This window comes from Convolutriloba macropyga, chromosome 12 (genome assembly GCF_964194025.1).
Source record: "Convolutriloba macropyga chromosome 12, txConMacr16.3, whole genome shotgun sequence".
Classification (NCBI taxonomy): Eukaryota; Metazoa; Xenacoelomorpha; order Acoela; family Convolutidae; genus Convolutriloba; species Convolutriloba macropyga.
The window spans coordinates 15,234,359-15,258,608 of record NC_134479.1 but is presented as its reverse complement, the minus strand read 5'-3'; the positions used below and the strand labels follow the sequence as shown (position 1 = coordinate 15,258,608).

The 24,250-nt window shown below is 34.8% G+C and overlaps 1 protein-coding gene across 1 annotated transcript in view; it reads right to left on the bottom strand.

Moving 5' to 3' along the window:
• LOC142350326 (uncharacterized) overlaps positions 1-22,012 on the bottom strand; it is a 46,149-nt gene extending 24,137 nt beyond the window's left edge. The window contains exons 1-7 of the mRNA XM_075402155.1: positions 21,378-22,012; positions 10,327-10,505; positions 9,684-9,946; positions 6,485-6,653; positions 5,804-6,057; positions 5,079-5,187; positions 3,740-3,949 (exon numbers count right to left, since the gene is read on the bottom strand). Of these exons, the coding sequence (XP_075258270.1) occupies positions 3,740-3,949; positions 5,079-5,187; positions 5,804-6,057; positions 6,485-6,653; positions 9,684-9,946; positions 10,327-10,490 (1,169 nt within the window). The 5' untranslated portion in view covers positions 10,491-10,505; positions 21,378-22,012. The remainder of the gene's footprint in view (positions 1-3,739; positions 3,950-5,078; positions 5,188-5,803; positions 6,058-6,484; positions 6,654-9,683; positions 9,947-10,326; positions 10,506-21,377) is intronic.
• Between the last annotated feature and the right edge of the window lie 2,238 nt (positions 22,013-24,250).

The following is a 24,250-nucleotide window of genomic DNA, read 5'->3' as shown; positions in this document are numbered from 1 at the left end:
TAATTCTGTATCTAATATACATACACGATATCGTAGACATACAAAAGCAGAACAATATTCTTTTATACGCAGATTACACAAACATATTCGGCAAATATGAGCAAACTGAACATAAAACTGATATGAAATTGATTTCCAGCTGGCTAGAGAGTAACATCTGACACCAATTTTTTAAATAAAACGCAACTACTTCTGCTAGGACCCAACAATTTGTCAGACAAAAAACTTATTTGGAAAGGGGAAGAAGTACAGGAGAGCAAATTTGTTGAATACTTAGGTGTTAAAATTTACAAAAAACTCACATTTGAAGAGCACATAGACTATGTTCAAATGAATTTAACCAATACATCTCGATTTTATTTCAAACAAAGAAATATCTGCGAAGAAAATTACTTCTGAAAATATATTAACAATACGTTCAACCACAGTATCAATCCAGAGTTCTAACATATGGCACGGCAAATAAAAGTGTTCATAAAAAAATACATCATCAACAAAACTTCCTAATCAGAATAGTTTCTGGGTTCCCAAAAATTAAAGAAGTTCGTAGTTGTAGACCAAAAAACAAAATTCCATCAATATTTGTGCTACACGTGTACGAACTTCTGAAACTTTTATCAAAAGTTATCAGAAGAGAGCATCCTAGTGAACCTATTAACTCGTTTATAACTGAAAAAAAAAATCGACAAATCATTCAACACTGAACGGAGAATCAAAACAGTACCTATCATAGAAAAATTAACACGCAAGGAACGAAAATTAATCTCAGGCCGATTGAGAATACTCTACAATAGCCTATCCACTCTTGACTTTGATATAATAAAAAGTTTGAGAATCTGCAAAGAAAAGAATTTTAAAAGACTACTACACTCCTTTCTGGAGCATTACATAATTGATTCCGATTTTTTTTGGAAACTTGTATTGGTAGTACGCTCGATAAAAAGAACGTGTTTTCTTTTAAAAAGAAGAAAATAAAAAAAATTTTTTATGTTAAACAAAATTAGACAGTTGGTTTGTAAAATTGGTTTATCAAATCCCCTTTTTTCCTTGTTCCTATTGAGTGGTCTCAGTATAAGTAACTAAATGAATTTCAAACATATAATTTAATTTTGAATAGCTCTATAACGGCGCTGAAACAGGCAGATTGCCTCTTAGCATTCGTTCAGTACGACGCTTTATACTCTAATTTGGTTTAATTATTCGCAGGTTGAATATTTGGTACTGAAAACAATATTATTTTTATTATTACTTCCTTAATTTTGCAAAAAAAAATAATTTGCCGGTTTAATGGAAAAAAGCAAATATCACAGTTCAATATTTTTACTTGCTTTGACGAGCACAAATTTTCCTTGAGCACTGACTTGGTGAATGCTTAGCAATTAGCGGAGCCGAGAGTGGGAAACAATTTTCTGTAATTTCATCATTTTTGCTTTTAGCTGTCACAACAACTCTTTGCTGAGTTTTGTCATAATTAGGGCTGATTTGTAATTGCGGACTAAAGCGAGGAGGTGAAACATGTATTCCGAGAAGAAAAATTAATCCAGTTTGTTAAGACGTAACTTACAATCTGGAACCACATCGATTGATAGTTTATGCATTATATAATTTTGAGACTAACTGAGAAATAGTCAATCAAATTGGTGACAACATATTAGATGTGAGCATATTATAAAAGCTCTAGAAACATAAAAGACTGTTGACCCGAAATAGAGCTATCCACTTGACTGGGCTCACTAATGAGTGTATCAAGAAAACATGAGCCATACCCGTAGATGGCACCTATGACAACTTTAACGGATGGGTAGCTATTAACACTTATGAGGCTAAAACAGGGATAAAAGCCAAAATCTCTAACTTTGAGTTCTTATTAACGCCATTCGTTTTATTGTGTATGAAATCCCTTGCCGCATGCATGATTAGCCAAGAAACGACCCGTACATCGAAACCGCCCTATGTAATCAAATGTCCCGGAAACGCATAAACGGCATAGAACTAGATATATATCGAGTTTACGGCTATCATGACATTTACGAAAACTGGTGATGGCATTCAGTACGTAGCGGTTCAGCGTTACGTGTAATCTTAGCGTTTCACCAATCAACCCATAGGATTAGAGAACCCTGATTAATTCGTTACTTTCACGTTTTTCTTTTGCGCAAACAATTTATTTGCTTGGCTCACTATAAAAGTGGTTTTAATTTTTCGCGCACTGCAGAAATTTCTAACCGTAAGCGAGTTACTAACTGGTTGGTGGGCTTAGTTTTCGGTTATTGAAGTACGAGAAGCTATGGTAATTGTTTTAAACGTCGATATGCTATTTTCAGAAGCCATTGAGCTTGAAGCTATGAAGTTCAATTTGGCAGAGTTAACCTGATTGATCCAGCAAAAAACTCTGAGTTATTGTCGTTGTTGGACTGTGGTTCATCAGTCAGTTATTATCTGTGTTCCAAACTTGTGCTAGACCAAGTTACTTTAACAGTTATTTAATTTTGGGGCTATAATTTTTTTACTGATGCCTGTTATTTAGCGATTTTGAATTTCAATTAAATTGTTTTTACCACCAGCACTTGTATTATAGTGTTCAAAAGAAGACGAACCACCTAACCAAAGTCTCTGGGAACTGGGAGATCTGTTGTTTGCGCTGTTGTTTGCCCTTGGTATGTTGCCCAAGTAAAATTTAGACTCTTAAGCTGCTTTTGGCGTGTTTGAAAACTTTGAAAGATTGGGCAAGATCTTTTGGATTAAAGTTAATTCCAATTCCTTACATTGTGATATGATGCTCACCGGTTGGATTCAAAAAAATGAGAAACTTCTTTTTAGAAGACAATCCTAAGCAAAATGCAGTTTAATAGTTTTAGGCCAAACCAAGCAGCGTCAACCAATAATTTTCGCACCATAAAAGTTTTCGAGTTATCTTCCTCTTAACAACGTTTACTTGTGAGCTATTTAGCGTAAAATAGCAAAGAAGGGAGAGCTCGAGAGAACGGTTACTTTGTTTCTTATCCATTGTTCAACAAAAAAAATCAACACAAAAATTTTGAAATTGAGCACTATCTTAAGAATTTTGATAACAGGAAAAAGCAATTGTATAAACAGCACCAATCTGATCAGATTCCACGTTTGCTTTTCAAGTTTTAATCTGGGTTGTGTGCAAAATAAGTCATTTATTAGATGTACTGACAAAAATTTGTTGCCAAAGAAATCATATATTTCTGTAGTCGTTCTAATATATAAAACAATTCAAGATGACAAATGGTTTTTTAGTGAATCTATGTTTTCAAAAAATGATACGAAGCAGCTTTTGCGTTTTTTTGGCAACGAAAATTGATTGTATTGCCTTATAAGAGACTGAGCCGTTCTTAACGGCAAGTCAATATCAGTACTGGGCAAGTTTCATTGCAAGTATAGGTATCAGCTTTGACTCAGAGATGTGATCATAACACATTTTAGACCTGTCATTCTTCTGAAATTTTTGGCCAGGACTCGGCAAGTCTAAATTAAACACTCCTATAACCAAATGGCAGAGAAAAGAATTATTCGGTGACATGTATCCCTCATATCACCACAGAATGATTGTCAAGTGTCAACCAGGCCACAAAACTTTTTTTTTGCTCAAGAGCGTTGATTTTCTATTGCCAACATCACTATAGTCAAATATTGCACTCCAAAAAAAGGCGCGCTATCTTTGGTTCAGCTTATTTCAATAATGTTAACTAAATTTAGGTTGGTTTAAAATTACTTTTCTTGTGAGTCTTCCAGAGCCCTTCTTGTTGACAAATGGGTGCTGCAACTGCTTTTTCTGGAGCTGCCAGGAGTAAAAGGTGTGTTAGGTTGACTGCTCATGTTGATGTTTGTATCTAATCTGTGCGATCCATCTGTCGAGTTAGTAGCCAGTGAGTCATCATCACAAGTTGGGATTACTATTGGGTTGACTTCTCGATCTCTCTGGCTTGAAATAATTTCATGATTATTAGTGTGTGAGGTCGCAATACAAATCGTGCGTGGACACCACACCCTTATATCTTATTCTCTTATGAGATCACAAAAAATTATGTGTTGACACCCGAGTTTTTGGGAAGAAAATGACAGACGAGAAAATTACAATATACTTTTTTTCATGTAGAATTACATCAATTTCTCGGTTTGGGTATCACGATTTTTCGTGCAATTTACCTGGGATTTCATGTACTTTCTCATGGAAAGCCAAACGAAAATTTGTTTATTTGCACATGGTATTTCTAATTTTTCACATGAAGATTTGGCGTGATTGTTCATCTGAAATAATACAAAAATCTTACGTGTTCAGATGATTCCTCATACTAAGAACAAAACATAGCACGACAAGTCCTGACGTACAATCCAAAGAATTTTCATTGACTAAGCAGAAAACTAGACCTAGAACGGACTAGGAATGATTTGGGAGAACCATTTTGAAAAAATTCACTCCAAAAAATAAAAAAACAGCAAAAATCAAAGTGAAATTGCCGCATGTGAACAAAAAAACAGTAGCGAGAAAGCGAATTTTTGTTCAAACACCATTTTCTCACTCCACTTTAAATTTAGAGCAACAAAAAATCACGCCGCAAAACCGCTCACTTTTTCGCTCCACTTCCTGTTTCGGCGTGACCAAAATCACTACTCCAATTTGACTTAAAAAATCATGAAAATGTGAACAGATCTTAAAAAAAAGACAGCGCCCCAATACAATTCAAATTCTTTGAATTGTAATAAAAAATAACATGTGCAAACAAACAATTTTTCGTGTGAGTTTACATGAGAAATTATATGAATCACATAAAAAATGTGTTGCCCAACCAGACAGTTTTATGTATGAAAAATCATCTAATATGGAACTTTCTCGCCTCTTTTCCTCGAAAATTCGAGTGTCAGCACACATTTTTTGTGATCTTGCATGAGAAAGTTCAAGAGTGTAGTGCGTTTTTTTTCGGGAGGGGTCCTCAGCCTGTGTAAAATTGCTATATGGAGTCTACTCATAAATATTTTGGAGTTTAAAATTTGTTTAGCCACTCTCAATAACCATTAAAATTATTGTGTTAAATTAGAAAAATCTGTTGTACCTCAAAGATGACTGAAGAAGCATGTTGAACTTGTGTGCATCTAACAGACTTAGGTCTTTTTGATCCTCCAAGTGTTTCAGATATTGCAATGCAGGAGCATCCGCTGATCCTAAAAAATCAATGCCAACATACCATGAGCATTGCCTTTTGGGTCTAAATCTGTCATCAAGTTTTTATAGTGTAATTTCCATATTCTTTAGAACGCTTTTTCTGATTTTGGTTTTGTTTTGAAACATCTATGTCACCATTTTTGATTGATTTATAATCACTTGGTTGTAAAGCTATAATGAAAAGCGGATGTTTGTTTGTAACCTAAAACTAAAACGCGGGCGGAAAACAACAAGTTAAGCTTGAACCAAATTAGATAGACAGAATACGATCAAGGATACGTCAGCGTCGTGTTCAGATATCTATATAGTTTTGCTTTGAATTCATGTTCTGGACAAGATTCCGAAATTGTTGCAATTTCGGCTACTAAATTCCGATCAGTCCTTGCTTCCCTCTATTATCTCGCTCCAGTAATCCTGATCAATAATATATAGTAAACGATATTGATTAGATTTTAACAAGAACTTAGCGAATGATTTTCCTTGTATATGCATTGATAACCAATTACTTGCAACCCCCAAATGAAAATTACAATTTCTCGTAAACAATATCTAAGCCTATAGCTAGGGAGAATACCCTTAAAGTTGAGGTATGATACAGAGAAAAAAATCCTTTACCTATGAAACTGTACTCGTCTAAACTGTTCGCCCTGTTGCTCATTTTTCGACCAGTTTGAGGCTTCCCACCTGTTTTGTCCTCTTTGCCCGAACTCAGAGCCGAATCTTTCGCATTGATTCGGGTAAATTTCAACTCATTGAGCTCTTTTTGAATCTTGAGGTGCATGTTGACCATGTTCTCTTTCTTCTTTTCCCCAATTAGCATGGAAAGGGATAACTTCGTGTGAAACTGCTTGTCCAGCGCTATTTCCTCCCTAAAAATTTGATTAATTACCGATTTGATTTCCACGTTTACTTGCGTGATTTCAAAACTGTGCGCAAAAAAGAATCGTTACGCAGCTGATGCATACCTCTTGCGTGACGCTTTTGTAAATGCCTTTGATATTTATAGCTGTTATTTAACCAGATTTCTAAAAATTAAGTTAATTAATTAATACTCTTTTGAATTTTTTTCGTAAGCGTTGTCCACGACCCCTCGGACGGCATCAAAATGCGCTTAGGTTTACGCAACTCGTTATGTTTAATGATCGTTCCCCGGGTTAAGGAAATAAACCCACAAGAAAAAAAGAGTCTGATTCTTATTGGAAATAAGCACATCGCGGAACCACCCAACCGCCGGGAAAAAGCCCACATTAACGTTGAATTAAGGACCATTAGGTTTGAAAGAAAGCTAAAACTGACCTTATCTCCAAGTAGTTGCTCTCGTCTTCAGCCAGACTGACCTGCAACAGATCTGCCACTGCCTGTCTCTCTGGAGTGCAGTCTAACTCCGGAGGGAAGAGATCCTCCTCAACTGTTAGAGACACGTAGCCTCCATTGTTCACTATGGATTTGCGCCAATGGTTCTGAGCTGAAATCATCGGTCATAGAAGTTATGCAGTGTCAGCGTAACTCAATGGTCAAATCTAACGGAGATGGAAGAGCCTTCACTCTATGAAACGTGCCGGTAAATATCTCAGCTATTGACGTATTTTAGCGTTCCCACAGGCTATGCGCATGATACCAGGAGGGATCAGATCCTTAAGGTTATATGACTTCTATTAACAATACCCGTCAAATAGCCGCTTTAAGACAACACAGTTTGAGGCTCCAGACCGACAATGCCTAGCTATGTCCAGACCGAAATAAAATCAACAGCGGGAGTAATTCGTTCAAAATTTTGTAGTCTGGAAACAAGAATTGATGCACGCAATCTGGACATAGCCTCATTTGAACGCACGAAACTCTGGACACAGAGTCTTTTGTACGTAAAAAATTCTTTAAGTAGGCATTTTTCAACGCAAGAAGGTACGATCATAGGGTCTTTTGAACGCATGATGAACGCACGAATATTTTCTTTTATACGCTCGAAAATCTTGACGGTCTGAACATAGACATGTTTCGTCTGGGACGGTCTTAAAATATCAACTTTTGGTTTGGGCTCAACCTGGGTCTGCACTGAATTGATAAAATGAAGTATAGTCTGTCCCATCAGATTGAGGTGATTGAAAGTTCGAAAATCATATAAAACCTGGAACTAAGCATTAGTTTTCATTTCAGCTCATATTCATCTATTTCTCTCTATACGAGTAATTTAATTTATGGGGCTAAAAAATTTTGTAAAATAGGTGACAGGTCTTGTAGCACGTTTCAGCTCTTTTTAGGTACCGATTTTTTGCATTAAATTTGTCTCTAATTCGCACTTAAGCCTAATTAAAAGCGAGTTTTAGAGCATGCGAAGGTGATTTAAACCTTTATTATTTGAGCATGCAAAAGTGATTTGAAACCTTTGAAACAATTTAATGATGAAATTAATGACGCGACAAAAAAATCCATTTGCTCAGAATTTTGGTTTCCTTTCCAGTACCATTGCAGCAGATATATCACCAGGAAGGAATCTTTAAAATTAATAGACACCTATAAACCTGTGAGAAACCGCAAAAAATGTTGCTTCAAAAAAAATGGACATCCAAAAAAGAAGTAGAAATTCGGATAAAAATGCCGGACACCTGTGAACCTGTAAATAGGCGCAAAAATTTCCAAAAAGAACTCAATTCAACAATTCATTTGCTGAATTCAGATGCAATTCATTCATAAGACAAATCAAGCAAGTAAAACATGGTAATCAATTCACATGTGTTTTTTTACCGAAATCTTCTCTGTCCAGTTTTGTTTTGTTATGGACAACATTGAGCAGTTCAGAAGTTGTTACCGGAAAAACCTTCGTTTTATGGATAAAAAAATTTACTTAAATGCCAGGTTTTGTTTGACAAAACAGCCAAATCAACCATTGAACACAAAAAAATTGAAATTGGGGGTTTTTCAAAAATTAACTTAAATGTCAAATTTTACTTAAATTATCTCAAAATAGTGATGCTTGAATACAAATAAAAGGCTGAAAAAGCTTGAAGAAATAGTTTGGCGACAATAAAGAATATCAGCTGATCCTGTTTTCATTTTCTATAACTCTGAAAAGATAAGGGTATTTTTCAGAAAGAAATTAATTTGTCAAATGTTCTGAAAACTCGACTGAAAACATCAAATAAAAACGTTGAGGTAAGATTGAGCCCTATATGGTATATTATTAACCTTTGAAACCACTTTTAGTCACTTAGCTCCTATAAATTAATTTTCAATCACTTAACTCCTGTCAATTTTGTTGCACATTTACTCTATTAACATTGGAAAAACGAACAAGAAAGTAATCAATTCACATGTGTTTTTTTGCCGAAATTTTCTCTGTCCAGTTTTGTTTTGTTATGGACAACAATGAGCAGTTCAGAAATTGTTACAGGAAAAAACGTCGTTTTATGGATGAAAAAATTTACTTAAATGCTAGGTTTTTTGACAAAACAGCCAAATCAACCATTGAACACAAAAAAAAAATTGAAATTGAGTCTTTTTCAAAAATTAACTTCATTGTCAAAATTTAATTAAATTATCTCAAAATAATGAAGCTTGAATACAAATAAAAGCCTGAAAAAGCTTGAAGAAATATTTTGGCGACAATAAAGATTATCAGCTGATCCTATTTTCATTTTCCATCATCCTGAAAAGATACGGGTATTTTTCAGAAATTAATTATTTTGTCAAATGTTCTGAAAACTCGACTGAAAGCATCAAATAAAAACGTTGAGGTAAAATTGAGCCCTATATGGTATATTATTATTTTTTTAAACCACTTTTAATCACTTAACTCCTATCAATTAATAAACGCGCAATGAATTAGTCTTAAATTTCGGATTATTGATACATTCAGTGCGAAATTTAGATACATTCGGTGCAAAATAGAGTTACATTGCGTGCGAAAAGAGATACATAAATCGAGAAGATTCGTGATGTGTAGCGGGCAAAAATTAGGATACATGGCTTGTATCTCAAACTCGAGGTTAAATTTTAGACACTTTTGCAAACACGGGTTGCGCATTTCCCTTCAGTTTTGCCTGTTATTGCCAAAGTACCAATTTTTCGCATTTTTGTTGCATTTTTACTGTATGAACATTGGAAAAACGAACAAGAGATACGCAGTTCGGGCAATTTTGCCCGTGATAATTATTTTCAGGTGCGTTTTTTGTCGTCCGAAGTTCTCTTATTAATAAAATGGGACAAAGTTGACTAAACTGTGCTACAAAACCTCAAAAACTTGAGCGTTTTTGCCGATCAAATACTTACCTCCGGAATTAGCGGTCAAAACTTTTCTATCTAAACAACCAATAAAAAAAGTTCACGTCTCATACGGTTGTCCAAAACTTTTTAAAGGACATTCTCAAGTGTGACATTTAAAAATTACGAAACTTAAATGTTCTGAAGAGGCAGCGCAATTAAAAGCATTTATTTCAAAATAATTTTAATTTTGAGAGTCCTGGACCCAAGAAAAAATAAATATGGCTACCGCTTATACCTGTGTTTTTGCTGTTCCTTAAAGGAGAACCTCTCGTAAAGACGAGAGAATGCAAAGATGGACTAGGTGACAGGGAATTGGGACTCCTGTTGCCAGAATGTAGGTTTCCACTATTTCCATTGTAAGCACATGTGTTGTTAGGTTGGCAGTTTTGTGTAACTAGAAGTTGAGACAGAGAATTTTGTAACGAGTTTTGACTGGTTAAACTGGCAGCTGGTTGGCTCGTTTGGTTATTTTGGACTGTTGTAGGTTCTTCCGGTTTCCTAAAAGCCGTAAAGTTTTCTTTAATTAACTGCTAGAACGCCAGTTTTTTTTAATGAGGCGCATTTCGGTACATGATTTTGGAAATTAAGTCCAATGAACTGAATATTTCCGGTTCTATTCCGGTTTACCCCCATCCCTCCATCGCGCTGTGTGGGCAGATAAAAATTTAAAAAAATTGGTGCATGGGCGAGGTACAATAGATACATAATGCCTTTAAAAAGCTCTGAGCGTGCTAAAATGCAGTTAACCAGCTAACTAGCTCTTTAATCAGAATTCATCGCAGGTTCAGCTCGCTGCATACGAAACAAATAGGTGAAAGCATACGAGTTTTGGTGCTCTTACAAACATAAAAAATCTGGAATCTGCTTGTGAGGTTAACCTGAGAGCCTTGTAGAACATTGTGCAGGCAACACAGCTGCTGTCTGGCACCTGTATCTGTTGCATTTGAGAGTTGTTAGTGCTACTGTTTCCATCTTCCTGTTTGCTACCCATCAGTGACGTCACGAACTGCGAACTACGGATTGGCTCTTGCCACCAGAACATAGGCTCAATTGCGTTCTAGAGATTAAAAGAGAAACATTATAGCTTTTTTGAGTTTCTCTGGCATGGTCAATCACTGACACGCTTCCAAATTAAATTATAAGTCCATTAATTGAGTTTAGCATCCAAGTCATTATTGCAAGAGTATAATACCCAATAGGGGTGGGCCCAACACAATAGATCTCTAAAAGTTTGAATAATTTGTCGGAAAAAACATAAATGGGACTAGATGACAGTTCTCGCGAGACTGCTCCAGTTCCTGATATTTTCTTCAATGAACTAAAATAATAATTGGCAAAAAAGAAACTTATAAATTGAGATATTAACACCCGGGCGGGTCGAGGTTCGGTCAAAAAATAATGTAAGATTAGCGGTGAATAGCGGTGAAAAAACTTTTTTCAGCGCAAAGCGCCCGCATCTTTTGATAGCGGTGATTTTTTGTAAAATTAGCGCTGAATTTAGCGGTGAATATTTGTAAGATTTGTGACTTTAGCGGTAAAAAAATTTTTTTTCGTGGTAGCGCTGAAAACTTTTTCACTGCATTCTGCTGGTAGCGTTGAAAAATTTTCTTTCACCGCTTACCAGCAGAATGCAGTGAAATAAGTTTTCAGCGCTACCTTGAGAATGCGGCGAGAAAAAATTTTTCAGTGCTACCGTCAGAATGCGGTGAAAAAATAAATCAGAGCTATCAACAAATGCGGTGAAAAATTCAACGCTGATCGTACGAAAATTCACCGCAACATATATTTACTTTACCTGAACCAGCCCCCATGTGGTTTTTTGTCAACCACTATTCAAACAGCTACAGAGAAATTTGCTATGCTTTCAGTCTTACTTATTTTATGACCCAAACTTTTTGCTTATTCAACGTCTTAGTTCGTTAATGATCTGCGACTAGGGGTCTTCAAAGCAACATAAATTTTTTTTATTACCTGGACTACCGCCCACGCTGGTTTTTTGTCAATGACAGTCCAGACAGCTGTAGACATGTTCTAATATTTCGATTTGTTTTTTAATGAACTAACAGTTTGATTATTCAACGTTTTTGCAAAAATTACAATTTAAAAATTACTTATTCGAATTTAAAAATTTTCGTATGACAACCTTTTCTTTTTTTCGGAGGCCAACTATGCCCTATATTTTTTTTGTTTTATTATCTATCCAGAAATTGATCCTCTATCGACAGCATGTTCACCATACATTATAGTATTATAGCTTTTTAATATTACGAGGTTGCTGATAATTCAGCACTATTCTTGCATGCTTTTAATACAACTTTTCCGATGATGAAGTTTTGTAAAATTAGCGGTGAATTTAGCGGCAAAGTTTTTTCGCCACTTAATTTTTTTTCACAGCATTGATCGAATTGAGCGCAAATCTTACCTTTTTTACTCAAATTCACCGCAAATCTTACATCTTTTAGCAATTTCTAACCTTGGCACTTCGCCCGGGCAGTCAACTAGCCTTTTCACATCGGGCAGCATTTTAATCATTTAAGAGCTGACACAATTTTTTAAGACAATAATTCATGGTACTAACGGTATCAAATTACGACGCCTATAGTGTACGATTTTTCAATAATCTAGCGGATAACGTCTATTTTAATAGAAATCCCGGCCCTTGTTTTCGCTGGGGAAACTTGCAAAATAGATACAAAACTTCATAGTTACAAAACTACAGAAAACCTATAATCAAAGACCACAGTCTTTCCAACACAGGTTGTACAGTTCTTTAGATGACACTTTGGTCATGAAAGGATGTTTATGTGACTTCATTCATATTGAATCTTCATCCGAGCGCATTTGCCGATAAGGAGGCTCGGTAACGTGCCTTTGCACATAAAGTTCTGAACCCGCTCATCCCCATTTTTGGCAAAATCGTCTACCAAATAAGGAACAGACAGAAAATCCACTAAAAATAAAAATAATTCTCAAGAGTTGGTGTATGAACAAAAATATTGCCTCCAACGCAAATACTCCAGTGGAGAAAACTGCCACACTAGATTGATGAAATCTGCCACTATTAAGAAAGCGAGGCGAACATTTAGACGAACAACAAAATCGAAAAACAACAACAAAAAAGATTAATTAGAAAAGCTTAAAAAAACTTAAAAACAAAGTCAAGATAGTGTCAGATAAAACTGACACCAAACAAAAATAAATTTTAATTAACAAAAAAGATATGTGGCCAGTCCATAATAAGGTATGGTTACAATAAGACAAAAAGAACAAAAACAGAAATGTTATTAAACCTATATTAAGCTTTTTTTTGAAAACAATTCATATGGAACTAATAAAACCCATTAGATATCCACCAAATGTTTCCAAATGTTTTTTGACTCCAAATGTTCTTTATAAGCGATGCCTATATAGGAGGGCATCAAGACCTGTCCCTTTTCAAATTTCTATGCGGTTACAAAAAGAAAAACAAATAGATACAACAAACCAAAATTCAAATGAAACTTGCGCGAAAACGCTATCGAAGCCGTTGAGCCATGTTTTGCCCATCAAAACATGTTTGCTCATGCATTCTTCAAAAGCTAAAATTGTGGCTTGTGACCTCTTATTAGCGAGACTGGGTAAAAGTTTGACGAAAAAAGAAAAAAGTGGTAAAAATAAGAAACTCTTTTGTAGTTTTCGAAAACAATTATTTTCAAAGTCATCAAAGTCATTAGCTTCAAAACGAAATAACTTAAAAAATTTCGTTTATGAAGCCCTGGAGAACTGTATTTATTCAGAATTTGTCTCACGTTTACTAAAACAACGTAAAATATAGACAGAAATCAAAAAAATTAATTTACTCTTTTTTTTGCAATAAACCCGAGTGGAAGCCAGTAAGTTCATAAGGAAGTCTTTGATTTCCTTAGATTTCGTATACTTAGGCCAACTCTGGACGTCAAGAATATCAAATGTGATCTTTTATTGCGAGACTATTTAAAAATACACACAAAAAGAACAAAACGATGTCGTTAAAAACTACTTTTTTAAAACTATTGTTTTCAAAGTCATGAAAGCCGTCAGCTATCTACGCAAATCAGAAGATAGGCTCATCTATTCCACCATATTACACCAATGAGGTCTGTAGTTCTCAAGGAAAATTCATATTCATACGACTAAAAAACAACGTGAAAACGACAGTTAAGGACAAAAGTTTAAAAAAACTCAACTAAACTCTTCGAGAAAGTGGTATCGAAGCCGTTAATACAGTAATCTAAACCTTTAAAGATTTTTTTCTATTGTACCTTATCTAGATTGCCAGCTATGCGTTACGTGAACTGCCAATAATGTGATAAAGCTAGAAAATTGATAAAAAAGTGTGGAAAATTTTGAGAAATCTGGTAGTATCAAAGCCAGAAAACAGTAACATAACGTGTAAAACAACAACAAAAACTCAAATTTAATTCAGTTGAAAGACGAAGTTTTGTTTTTTTTGTGACTCTCAGCTAAAACTTGACCCTATTAGGAGAAAATTAAGAGCAAATTTCGAAAACCAAAATTTTTTAAAAATCAAAAAAATATAAAAGACAAAACGACCACAAGTTTACGAGCTAAAAACTGGATGCACTAGTTTGGAACTGCTTTGGAAACCAACTGGACCTATCACCAGGACCCATCACTTTCATTTGAATTGTTCTGTTCTTCAATTAACATGAAAAGATGAAATTTTTTAAATTTAAGAACAGACTGATTACAACCCGAATTATTTTAATGATAATGGCAAAGTTCAAAAGCCCCTGTTTATGTAAAAAAAACAAACAATTTTAAAAAGAAAAAGATCACAAGCTTTCGAGTAAATAACTCGACCTTTTAATTTGAAACTGCTTAGCCACTTGGACCTTTCAGCAGGGAGCTTTGATTTTAATTATTCTGTTCTTTTACTAACTTTATAAGAAATCGATGTTTTTTAAAAAGACCGACAGATTACAATCCGACTTATTTCGTGAATGCAGCAGTCTAAGATTGAACTGAAACTTGCTTTGCTATTGCAGTTTGTCCAATAAAACACTTATTTGTTTCGAATGTTACAGATATAGCTAATTTGTTAGTAAATAAATTAAAAATAAAATCTGCTTTTTCGATAATCATCAAGAAAATTTGCAAAAAACGGCTAGATTTTAAATGTGAGACCTTTCAATCGAAATGGAAGTAGGACTAGCCCCCTTGTAGTTTATAAAGATTGTATTAGTGGTTTTGGGTGTATGCTGCAGGCAAATTTAACCAAAGTGGACCAAAGAACCTTTCTTCGTTCAATTTTTGATTAAAAAGCCTGAATTTTGAAGTATTAAGCCAAAAATTTAGCAACAAAATTATAACAAAAAAGACAACAAAACTTTCAAAATTTCAGTAAATTAAATTAAAAATAAAATCTGCGTTTTCGATAATCATCAAGAAAATTTGCAAAAAACGGCTAGATTTTAAATGTGAGACCTTTCAATCGAAATGGAAGTAGGATTAGCGCCCTTGTAGTTTATAAAGATTGTATTAGTGGTTTTGGGTGTATGCTGCAGGCAAATTTAATCAAAGTGGACCAAAGAACCTTTAGTTGTTCAATTTTTGATGAGAAAGCCTAAAATTTGAAATATTAAGCCAAAAATTTAGCAACAAAATTATAACAAAAAAGACAACGAAACTTCCATGTCTTTGAAAATCAAATCATCAGCACTTTTGCTAACAAATTTTTCATATACTTTGAAATTGACTACATTTAAGGCCAAACTTCCTGAATATGAGAGAAAAAAACGCAAATCAGTCCTGTGATACCTATGGATACATAATTATGTATCGAAAATCTTCGTGAAGAGCTGATTTAAGTTCTTGAAAAGAACTTAAATCAGCTCTTCACGAAGTCCTTCCTCGCAGTCCTCACCAGCAAGGATGCTGTACTAAGGGAAATCCGGGATTGTGTAATCCAAGATGACGAGGCCAGATGAAAAAAGGTCAGCACATTTATTCACTCATTCTGGAAGGACCTCCACGTGAAATCCGGCTGTCATTGCGTCGACGAACGCGTCGCGATTCCGAATTCGATTAAAGATGCCGTACTCGAGTCGATCAACATGACGCACCCTGGTAGCTGGGGGTTGATCTCCTTATCCCAATATGCATGTTGTCCTTGCTAAAACTACTGGTTGTTCCCATGTACTGAAACCGGCCAGAATCTCAAACCTGTTATTCCTAAATCTAAATGGCATCCGCATAAACTATGTCAGGAACCTAATGAGGAAATTCAAATTGACTTTGGGGGTCCGATATTGAATGAAAAAGATAAAGAAATTTACTTTCTCATATGTATCAATCGTTATTCAAAATATCCTACAGTTGAGATTTTCGAAAAAGCTAATGGGACAAATGTAAATAATTATCTACGTGAATATGAATATAATCATGGAATTCCACGAGCAATACGCTTAGACTGAGCAACCTGTCTAGTAGGTAAACAAGTCACAAATTAATGCAAAAAAAACAATATTAACATTCTTGGTAGGCGATCATAGAGCTATTGGAGTAGTGGAGCGAATGATTCAAACAAAAAGACGGCGCCTATCCTGTATGAAAGCTGAACAGAAAGAAACATTTTCTACTTCCAAAGCGATTAAACTAATTATTTCAGATCTCCGATTAAAAAAAAACAGAAAACTAGAAAGATAACACCGTTTGAAGCTCATTTTGGTCGTCTCGCAAATACTCGTTTAAAGAATATTAGTACTGTTCCATCAAGTTTAAATTTAACCTATGAAAAAATTATTAACCACTATTTAGACGCTGATACGGTTCCGGCAGACGCCTTCCTTGACGATGCTGCGTGAATCAATCCCGATAAAAGTGACCTGGAAATTGAGACAACTATGTGTCAGGCACAACAAGATTGCAGGCCGTCGCTATCTTGACTCTGATTTCAAGGAATCGCGTTTCATAATCCACCCAAAAATCTCCAATCCCATTCCCAGTACTGAGGAATCATTGAAAGTTTAACTTGCCCGAAAGCTGCCGAACAAGAAAAGAGCGAAGAAACAGCTAGCTCGTTTGTATAAAGTCCTTCAACCTGGATCAAACGTCACCAGATCCTCTCCAACAACAACTATCATAAACGAACCTGGACAATCACTGGTCAAAGTTAGGGACAGCGACCTTGCAAAATTTGGCACTAAAGCTGAAGGAGCAACAAATCTTTGGACATATGCGCAAGGTCGGCCAGCACCCTATGTACAAACTACAGAAACTAAGATAGAAAAACACAGTAATGAATTGAAAAAACAGAAGAGAGGAGAAGTTAAAATCTGTTAGCGAGACACCACGTCAGTAGTCTCTTCTGTCAATTCAAATGTCACCAGTGCCCTAACAGTTCGAAAACCTTCAAAACCTCAACCTAAACGTCGTCGAACTACAGCCTCCCTGAACGGACCTAGCGAACCTACACCCCATGAACAACCTGGACCCTCATTGGTACCCGCTACTCTAGTACAAACACCTCACGAACAACTTGGATTGTCATTGGTATCCGACTCTCAAGCACAGAATGAAGGCCGAAAGCGCAAACGGACCCAATTTTACGCTTTTTCGGAGGCAGACATTTCGCCAACCAGCTCATTGGCCTCTTCTAGCTCATCAAAGACAAAGAAGCGAAAAGCTAAAAAGCAAGACAAGAAAAGTACGGCAACCGAAGAATCGGTAGTAGCAATATTTCAGAATGCAGAGCAATCCCGAATTTCATCTCCACCAAGGCCCGATATACAGATCGGACAAGTATCACCACACGATTCCCGAATCCAATATTATGATTATGAGCAAGAGAGAAATGTCAGTATGGGATGCCGAGAATGAAATTTAATGAAAAACTGTTAAAATTTTACAAACTGTCAAGAAGTGCTTCATTTAATTCACTTCATGTATTCGCTCTGCGAATCCATTTTAGTGTGTGTGTGTTTTAATTTATTTGTTACATTTGTTCCTAATTTCCACATTCATAATTCTTTCATGTATTGGTTCTGCAAATCCAGGTTTAGTTGTGTTTTCCATTTTAAATTGTTGCATTTGTTTCTCAAATCAAGTACTACAGTATTCAGCAGCATATCCGATGTTTGTGTGTTCAAATTTATCAATCTGTATTTGCTTTCCATATCCATAAAATTATGCATTTTCGATTATTCAATTTAACATTTGCGGCGCTTTTCCACCTAATGATTATGTCATTAGTAATGTTCTTTCTCTCACATACGTTTAATTTAATTGTGTTGTTCTTTTAAGACTTATAAATACATTTCAATTTTTCCTGTCAGGGAGAAATGTGATACCTATGGATACATAATTATATATCGAAACTCTTATGTGTACTAGATTATAAATTAACCTCTATTTTTATTATCTATACCATGCATTTTATAACTAAGGTTATGATGACTTTTATTATTCACACATAAAAATATTCACGCTAGTCTACTAAATTATTTCATAGATTGTTCACACTATTTTTATGTTTGTAATCATAATCTCGATTAATCTTCTGAATTCAAGTTGTCTCTGCAATCGCTCTTCATTTACACAGGTAAACTAGCCTGGATTCGCCTTGCGATTCCATTTAGTAAATTCAGTAAAGCTCCGCGATTCCACTGTAAATTTAAGACAACGTATTCGTAACACTAATACAATTCAATTAGCTACTCTCAGCTATAAAAAGTCCAAAGAATCACAAAAATTTCAAACTCGATAACTCGCTCTAGAAAACTAAAATAATAAAAATCTTTTTGATTACGTTTTCTACGCTGGACGGGCTTTTCAATGATAGCACTCACAACTCTCTACAATGGATATATCAATCGGTCAAAATTGACTGAACAAAAAAACCTCATTTGAGTGTATAGTCCCTCCTCAAAATACGATAGGAAAAAGTTGAGATGGACTGAACCCAAACAGAAAGCAAAAGTCAACCGTCCATCTTCCTGTAGCGATAGCTGGACGTTCTTTACTGGTTAACTACGCCAAAAATCTTTTGTTAATCCTCTTTTGCTTATAAAACATTTTTTTATAAGCGGAATTGCTTATCTATTGAAATTATCTGTACGCACATGTTGACATGTTGACATGTCTTCTAGAGATAGTTTCAGCTGTTTTTTACTTTTTGTTGACTGTGGCTGGTTCTTGTTAGATGCGTTTAGTTTCAATCTCTGTAAAGCAACGTCTCTATTCGTATTGTCCCGTTTCTAGTCGTCAACAAAATCGAAGGAGTTTAAGAGGTCAGTGCATAATTGCATATCTTGAGGCCCACGAATGAATTCTTTAGTTCAGTGCTGTCATTATGTAGGTATTTATGCTTTTGCATAGAGGACTGAACAAAAATGATCAAAAGATTGTCGGAATTGTTTATCACCGCGGATATTGAAAAAAACAGGGTTATGTTTTTGTCTAAATCCAACCAAATAAACAGACTACTTTGCGATACAAGGTTTTATCGAAAAGGTAATGTACCTGATAGTTTGAGCAAATAAAGGTACAAAAAAAATCTACAAAAATTCGGCAATGATTGCGGTGGAAGCCGTGATTTTGGTATGATTTGAGGTTTTGAGCGGTGATCATTCTTATGTCACCAAATTCACAGGAAATCTTACCAAAAAACATCAGTTCTCGAGTTCAAAAAACGACAAGTTAGCCACATTTTGTTCGACTGCGCTACTTGCCACGTTTTTTCCGGGTCCAGACAAGATGGCTAAGTTACAATAACTTACGAGTTTCTTGCGAAGGAAAGTTAACTTGTAATAACTTGCAAGGCAGATGTTTTAATTATAAGAACTTATAAGTCAGACCTGTAACTTGAAAGAATTCACAAGGTTGATAGTTATCTTGTGAGTTTTTCACTATAAGGGTAGAAATATTGGTTTTTATCTCATTAAGCTTTTGAAAATCTTGTTATGTCATTGATCCGTCTGATAAAAACATCAAGAATATGTATCAATGAAAAACAAATGTGTACATTCTTTTTGGAGGTTCTCATATTTTTCCAGAGATTAGGTAAGACAAAAGGATAACTTGTAAACTTTTAAGAATTTATAAGTTGGATGATTGACTTGTAGGAACTTGGAAAGGTTAATTAGTAAACTATTAATAGTTTCTAAGAAATTGTAAGATTTTATGAGGTCGTTGGAGATTTTATAAGAAGTTGTAGGAAAAACTTATATGGCGATGCATAAATTTATGGGAACTTGTGAGAAACTTGCAAATTCCTATGAGTTAACCATTCTGTCTCAACCCGAGTATGCATTCTTTTTGGTTTTTAAATCAGATGCAATTAGCTTTATAGAAACCATACTCGTTAAATTTTTGCAGGTATTGTGGTTTTTGTCTGTAATTTTTTTGGAAAACCAGACTGTTTCGGTGGAGAATTTTATTTTTTTGGCATGATCTGTTAACAATTACCCGAGTCGATAATAAAAGTTTATCTCGTAAGATCTTGCAAGATTCTTGCTCTTATTTTATGTTTGACTCTAAAAGAAAGAGAGCAAAACCTGTATTCAAAAAGTTTCAGGCGGAGTTTAGCACAAACGAGTACATTAAACTATAACCAGAGATGAGTATAACCTGATCAGAGAACAAGAAACAAGATCTGAACGCTTTCGTGAGCCCAACCGTTCCCGAAAACGACATTTTGCGCATGTTTTTTTATCTCTGCTTTTTTTCGTTGGTTGTATCTTTTTGGACAAATATAGTGCACGCTGTTTCTTTTCTGGTGTGCTCTCTATAAGCTGATAGGTTTTCTGTCAGGAGCCTGGCTATGCCCCATTTTGCCTGCTCCAACTTAGGATTTTTTTCTTTTAAATCGAACTTTAGATTTTTCCTGCCAATGAGGTTTTTCACACAGGCCTTAGGTGTTGCTTCGCTGGGCTTTGCTGTTGCCCTTTTCTGCTTTGGCTTTATAGGCTTGCTTTGGGAGAGATATCCACATACCTTTGTGCATAAAAGTTTCCTTGCTGTTCTTTTTTGCTTCATTTTTGTGTTAAAGATATTCAACACAACGATGAAGATGAGAGTTCATCTGGGATCACGGAAAAGATTTAAGAAACAAAGAAAAAAGCAAAAAAAAGAAAAAGGAGAAAGTTTGAAAAAAGGCAACAGCGCGAAGGGCCTTCTCTGGTTTTCTTGTTGTGATAAATTGACAATACGATGCCCTCGTTTTTCTTGTGATTCTTTTTTGGTTTTCTTTAAATTTAATTCTCTAATCTTGCCAACAATTTTTTTCACGCAGTAGTATAGGACGTAGCAGAGCAGTTGTTTTCGTTATACGTGTTCCTACAACGTAGGATAGTTCACTTTGGGCTACTCTTGTTCGCTTTTTACATAGGGTTCTAGGATATTTTTTTTGCAAAACATTTTGCAAGAAGAAGTTCTCCTAAGAATCTTGTAAAAAAACTAATCTTGTAAGAATCTTCTAAGAAAAAATTTTGTCTTGTTAGTATCTTGTAAGATTCTTGTCAGGAAAAATTAATCTTTTAAGATCTTTTGCGAATCTTGAAAGAAGCTTGTATGACTTAACAATGTCCTGTAAGAATCTTGCAAAATCGTGCAGGGTCCTGCAAGATTAACTTTTGTTTTCGACTCATGTAATCATCTCTAACAACAGAAGAAAATTAAACTTATTTCACCGCTAGAAGAAAAACCGCAAATCTCCAAAAATTCATCACTAAAGATTTTTACGTAGGACACGCGGTTTTATGTGGAGAAAGTTTTATTTTCACTGCTTTCAACATATTCAGCGCTAAAACAGCATTTTTGCAGCGATTACGAGAAGGTTCCTTCGTTCAAGATCCCCCTCAACCCGGGTTTCTAAAACTTCCTCAACTCGGGTTTAAAATTGACAAATTCTGGCGCAGTATTGTCTGCACAGGACTAAATCTTCACCCACCTGGTCCCGTTTGAAGCATCGTTTTGGGGACAGAGCCGGAGATAGAGACAACACTGGCGAACTGCCTCCTGGTGTACTCGGGTTGCTAGTGTTAGAGGGTGGAGGGAGTAAGGACTGTAATTTACTCGCTGGCGCCACTTTTATAACTGTTTTAAACTAATTAAGACAATAAATAGATAGCTGAAATCTGCCGGCTTTATTCGAGATCAATGAATGATGTGCCAGTAATTACGGATAATCACCATTTGATTTCATTTCAAAGTAAAAAAACAACAAGACTGTATGTACATTAAATCGAATGCAAAAGATAAATCATTAACTGATCAGCTTGAACTTGAATGGTTCCTTTATGACATTTGAAGAGCGAAATCTGAGCAAACGTAAATTATTTCATAATTCATGACGTTTTAAGATTATAAATACTTGAGTGTGATCGTTTAGAAACAGTTTTTGTTGTTAAAATTTTTTGCTATTAATAATGTAGTCTTTCTAAAAAGGTGCCAGCAAAGGTGAAATTCATTAGTTTTGCTTCAAAACCGTTCAAATTGTATTACGTTTTCTTTTTTGCGCAAACAATGAATTTAAATGGTGCTTTAAAAATATCCTTTGATAATAAAAATGCAAATATTTTTGTATTGCTGATTCATTTCTATGGCGTTTTTTAACCATAATATTTTGATACGCGTGTTAAATTACAACTGAAACGATGCTTGGCTTCGCATTACCTGGTATATCATGCAGTTTGGACATGGCAATATAATTTATTGTTGCTTTTTGGAATTAAACAATGATCAAATTTTGTTTTGATCAACGATTTGTTGTTTGTAGTGAACATATACTCGAAGATATTATGTATGCTAACGGAGGGAAAATTTGGTTCGTGTGACTGACTTTTATGACATTTTTTGTTGATCCTTTTATATAAATAACAGTAAACAGTCCATTGTTTGAACAAAAATGGGAATACAGAGAAATTTGAACCTATAACATTTTTCGATGTCTTAATTCAATGCTTTTCATGCCTTTTTGTTCTAATTTTGGTGACCCTCTTTTATTGAAAGGATTTTGTGAGGGTTGTAAGTCATATGTGAAACCAGCGTGCAATGAACCTAAATTTATGATGGTACCAAATTGTTTTGTGTTTTTAGAACTCTAAATGTAATCAAATATAGTTTAATCTGCGACCACACACTCTGATTTCATGAACAAGAAAGGAAGGCACATTGTAAAAACAGCAAAAAATGGCATGACTCTAGTGTTTGTTTTTTTAAAAAAAAGTTTAATAAAAATCCGATCATTTCTGCATTACCTGGCCAATGTGCAAAAACTTTAAATTTATATATACTGAACATTTTCAAGTATTTTTACGGCCCATATTTTAAGAATAGAGTTGTAAGCGTCTGTGGAAACTATTTAAAATAAGCGAAATTAGTTCAATTTGCTTCAAATTTGAGAAATGTGCATTTTTTTTCACGATGCGTATTTTCGAGTTCGCGTAAAAAAATTGCAGCATCATTTTTTCACTAAATTCAACACTGTAAGTAACTCTTTTCCACGTTACCCCAATACCATGGCTACAGATTTTAATTACCGAAGTGAATGAAAGCCGAATTGGAGATTAAAATCAGAAATGTCTCTCTTTCTCTCTCGTTACTCTCAATGGATAAAAAGGACAGTAGGCAGTTCTGCAATTAAACACATCACTGTTCACCAGATCTAGTAAGTCTTTGAAACTCGTCTCCTTGATTTTCTAAAAACGTTGGGATAAAAAACTTGATAGGTCTATCAACTGCTCAATATGATCGAAATGGGTTAAGATATCTGTGAAAATTAGATACAAATATTAGGCCTTTTCTGTTAGATATAGGACATTTATTTCCTTGTTTTGTGTCACTAAATTCCATCGGTGTAAATAGTATAAGAAACCTAAAAAATGAGAACAAATGCAATCATTCGTTTCCACAATTTTTTGAGTTCTGTCCTTCCAGATATTGGCCACGTAATGAAAATGAAAAAAATGAGCATCAATAATATTGCGTAATCAAAAAGAAAACAAGCGTAGAGGACTCATATCAACATTTCTTCCGACTTAAAGCGCATTTCTCTGCTAACTTTTCTTACTTTCAGTACTTTTCAACAGTTTTCTTACTTCTTTTCTACAGTTTCACTAGCTTTGTATACTCTTTTCACCTCTTCGCAAATTTTAGTGCAAAAATTTTATACTTTCAGCTTGATTGTAAACAATTACTCTTATTTTTGCTGTTTTTGTGTCCCTGCAATTTTCCGTTTCCCATGCCATATCTCTGCTCATTGAGCTTTTTACTAACCTCCAATTCTAGATTTTTCAAAAATTTTTCTACATTACCTGAACCTTTTCTTGCGCATTTTGCAAAGTTTGAGCGCATATTTTAAATTTAGTCAACAGTTTTTCTCATTTTTTTGTCACAGAACTGTTTTTTTTCAAAAATCTTGGGACTCCATGTTATTTCTGTACAATGGTAAATTTTATGTGAAATCAAATGTGTGCCTCAAGTTACCCCTTTTTGTTTTCAAAAACAATTTGTGCGCAGTTATCATTATTTTTGTTTAGAATAATTTGTTGTGCTGGGCTCCGGTCGTTCGCTGGCGGTATAAAAAAAGTTTTTACGTAAATTAGAAAAACAATTTTCCGAAGAAGGAAAGCACAAAATATATTCCCAATTTGAAACACAGTGTTATATGAGAGATCTCTTTAATAGATCAAAAAATTGATTTTAATTTCAAAAAAAATTATGAAAAACAACCATGCCCATTATTTACACAAATTGTGAATTAAGACAAGAAAAATAATGTTTTATCTGACCAAATATTTGTTGAAAAAATTTCCTTTTCTG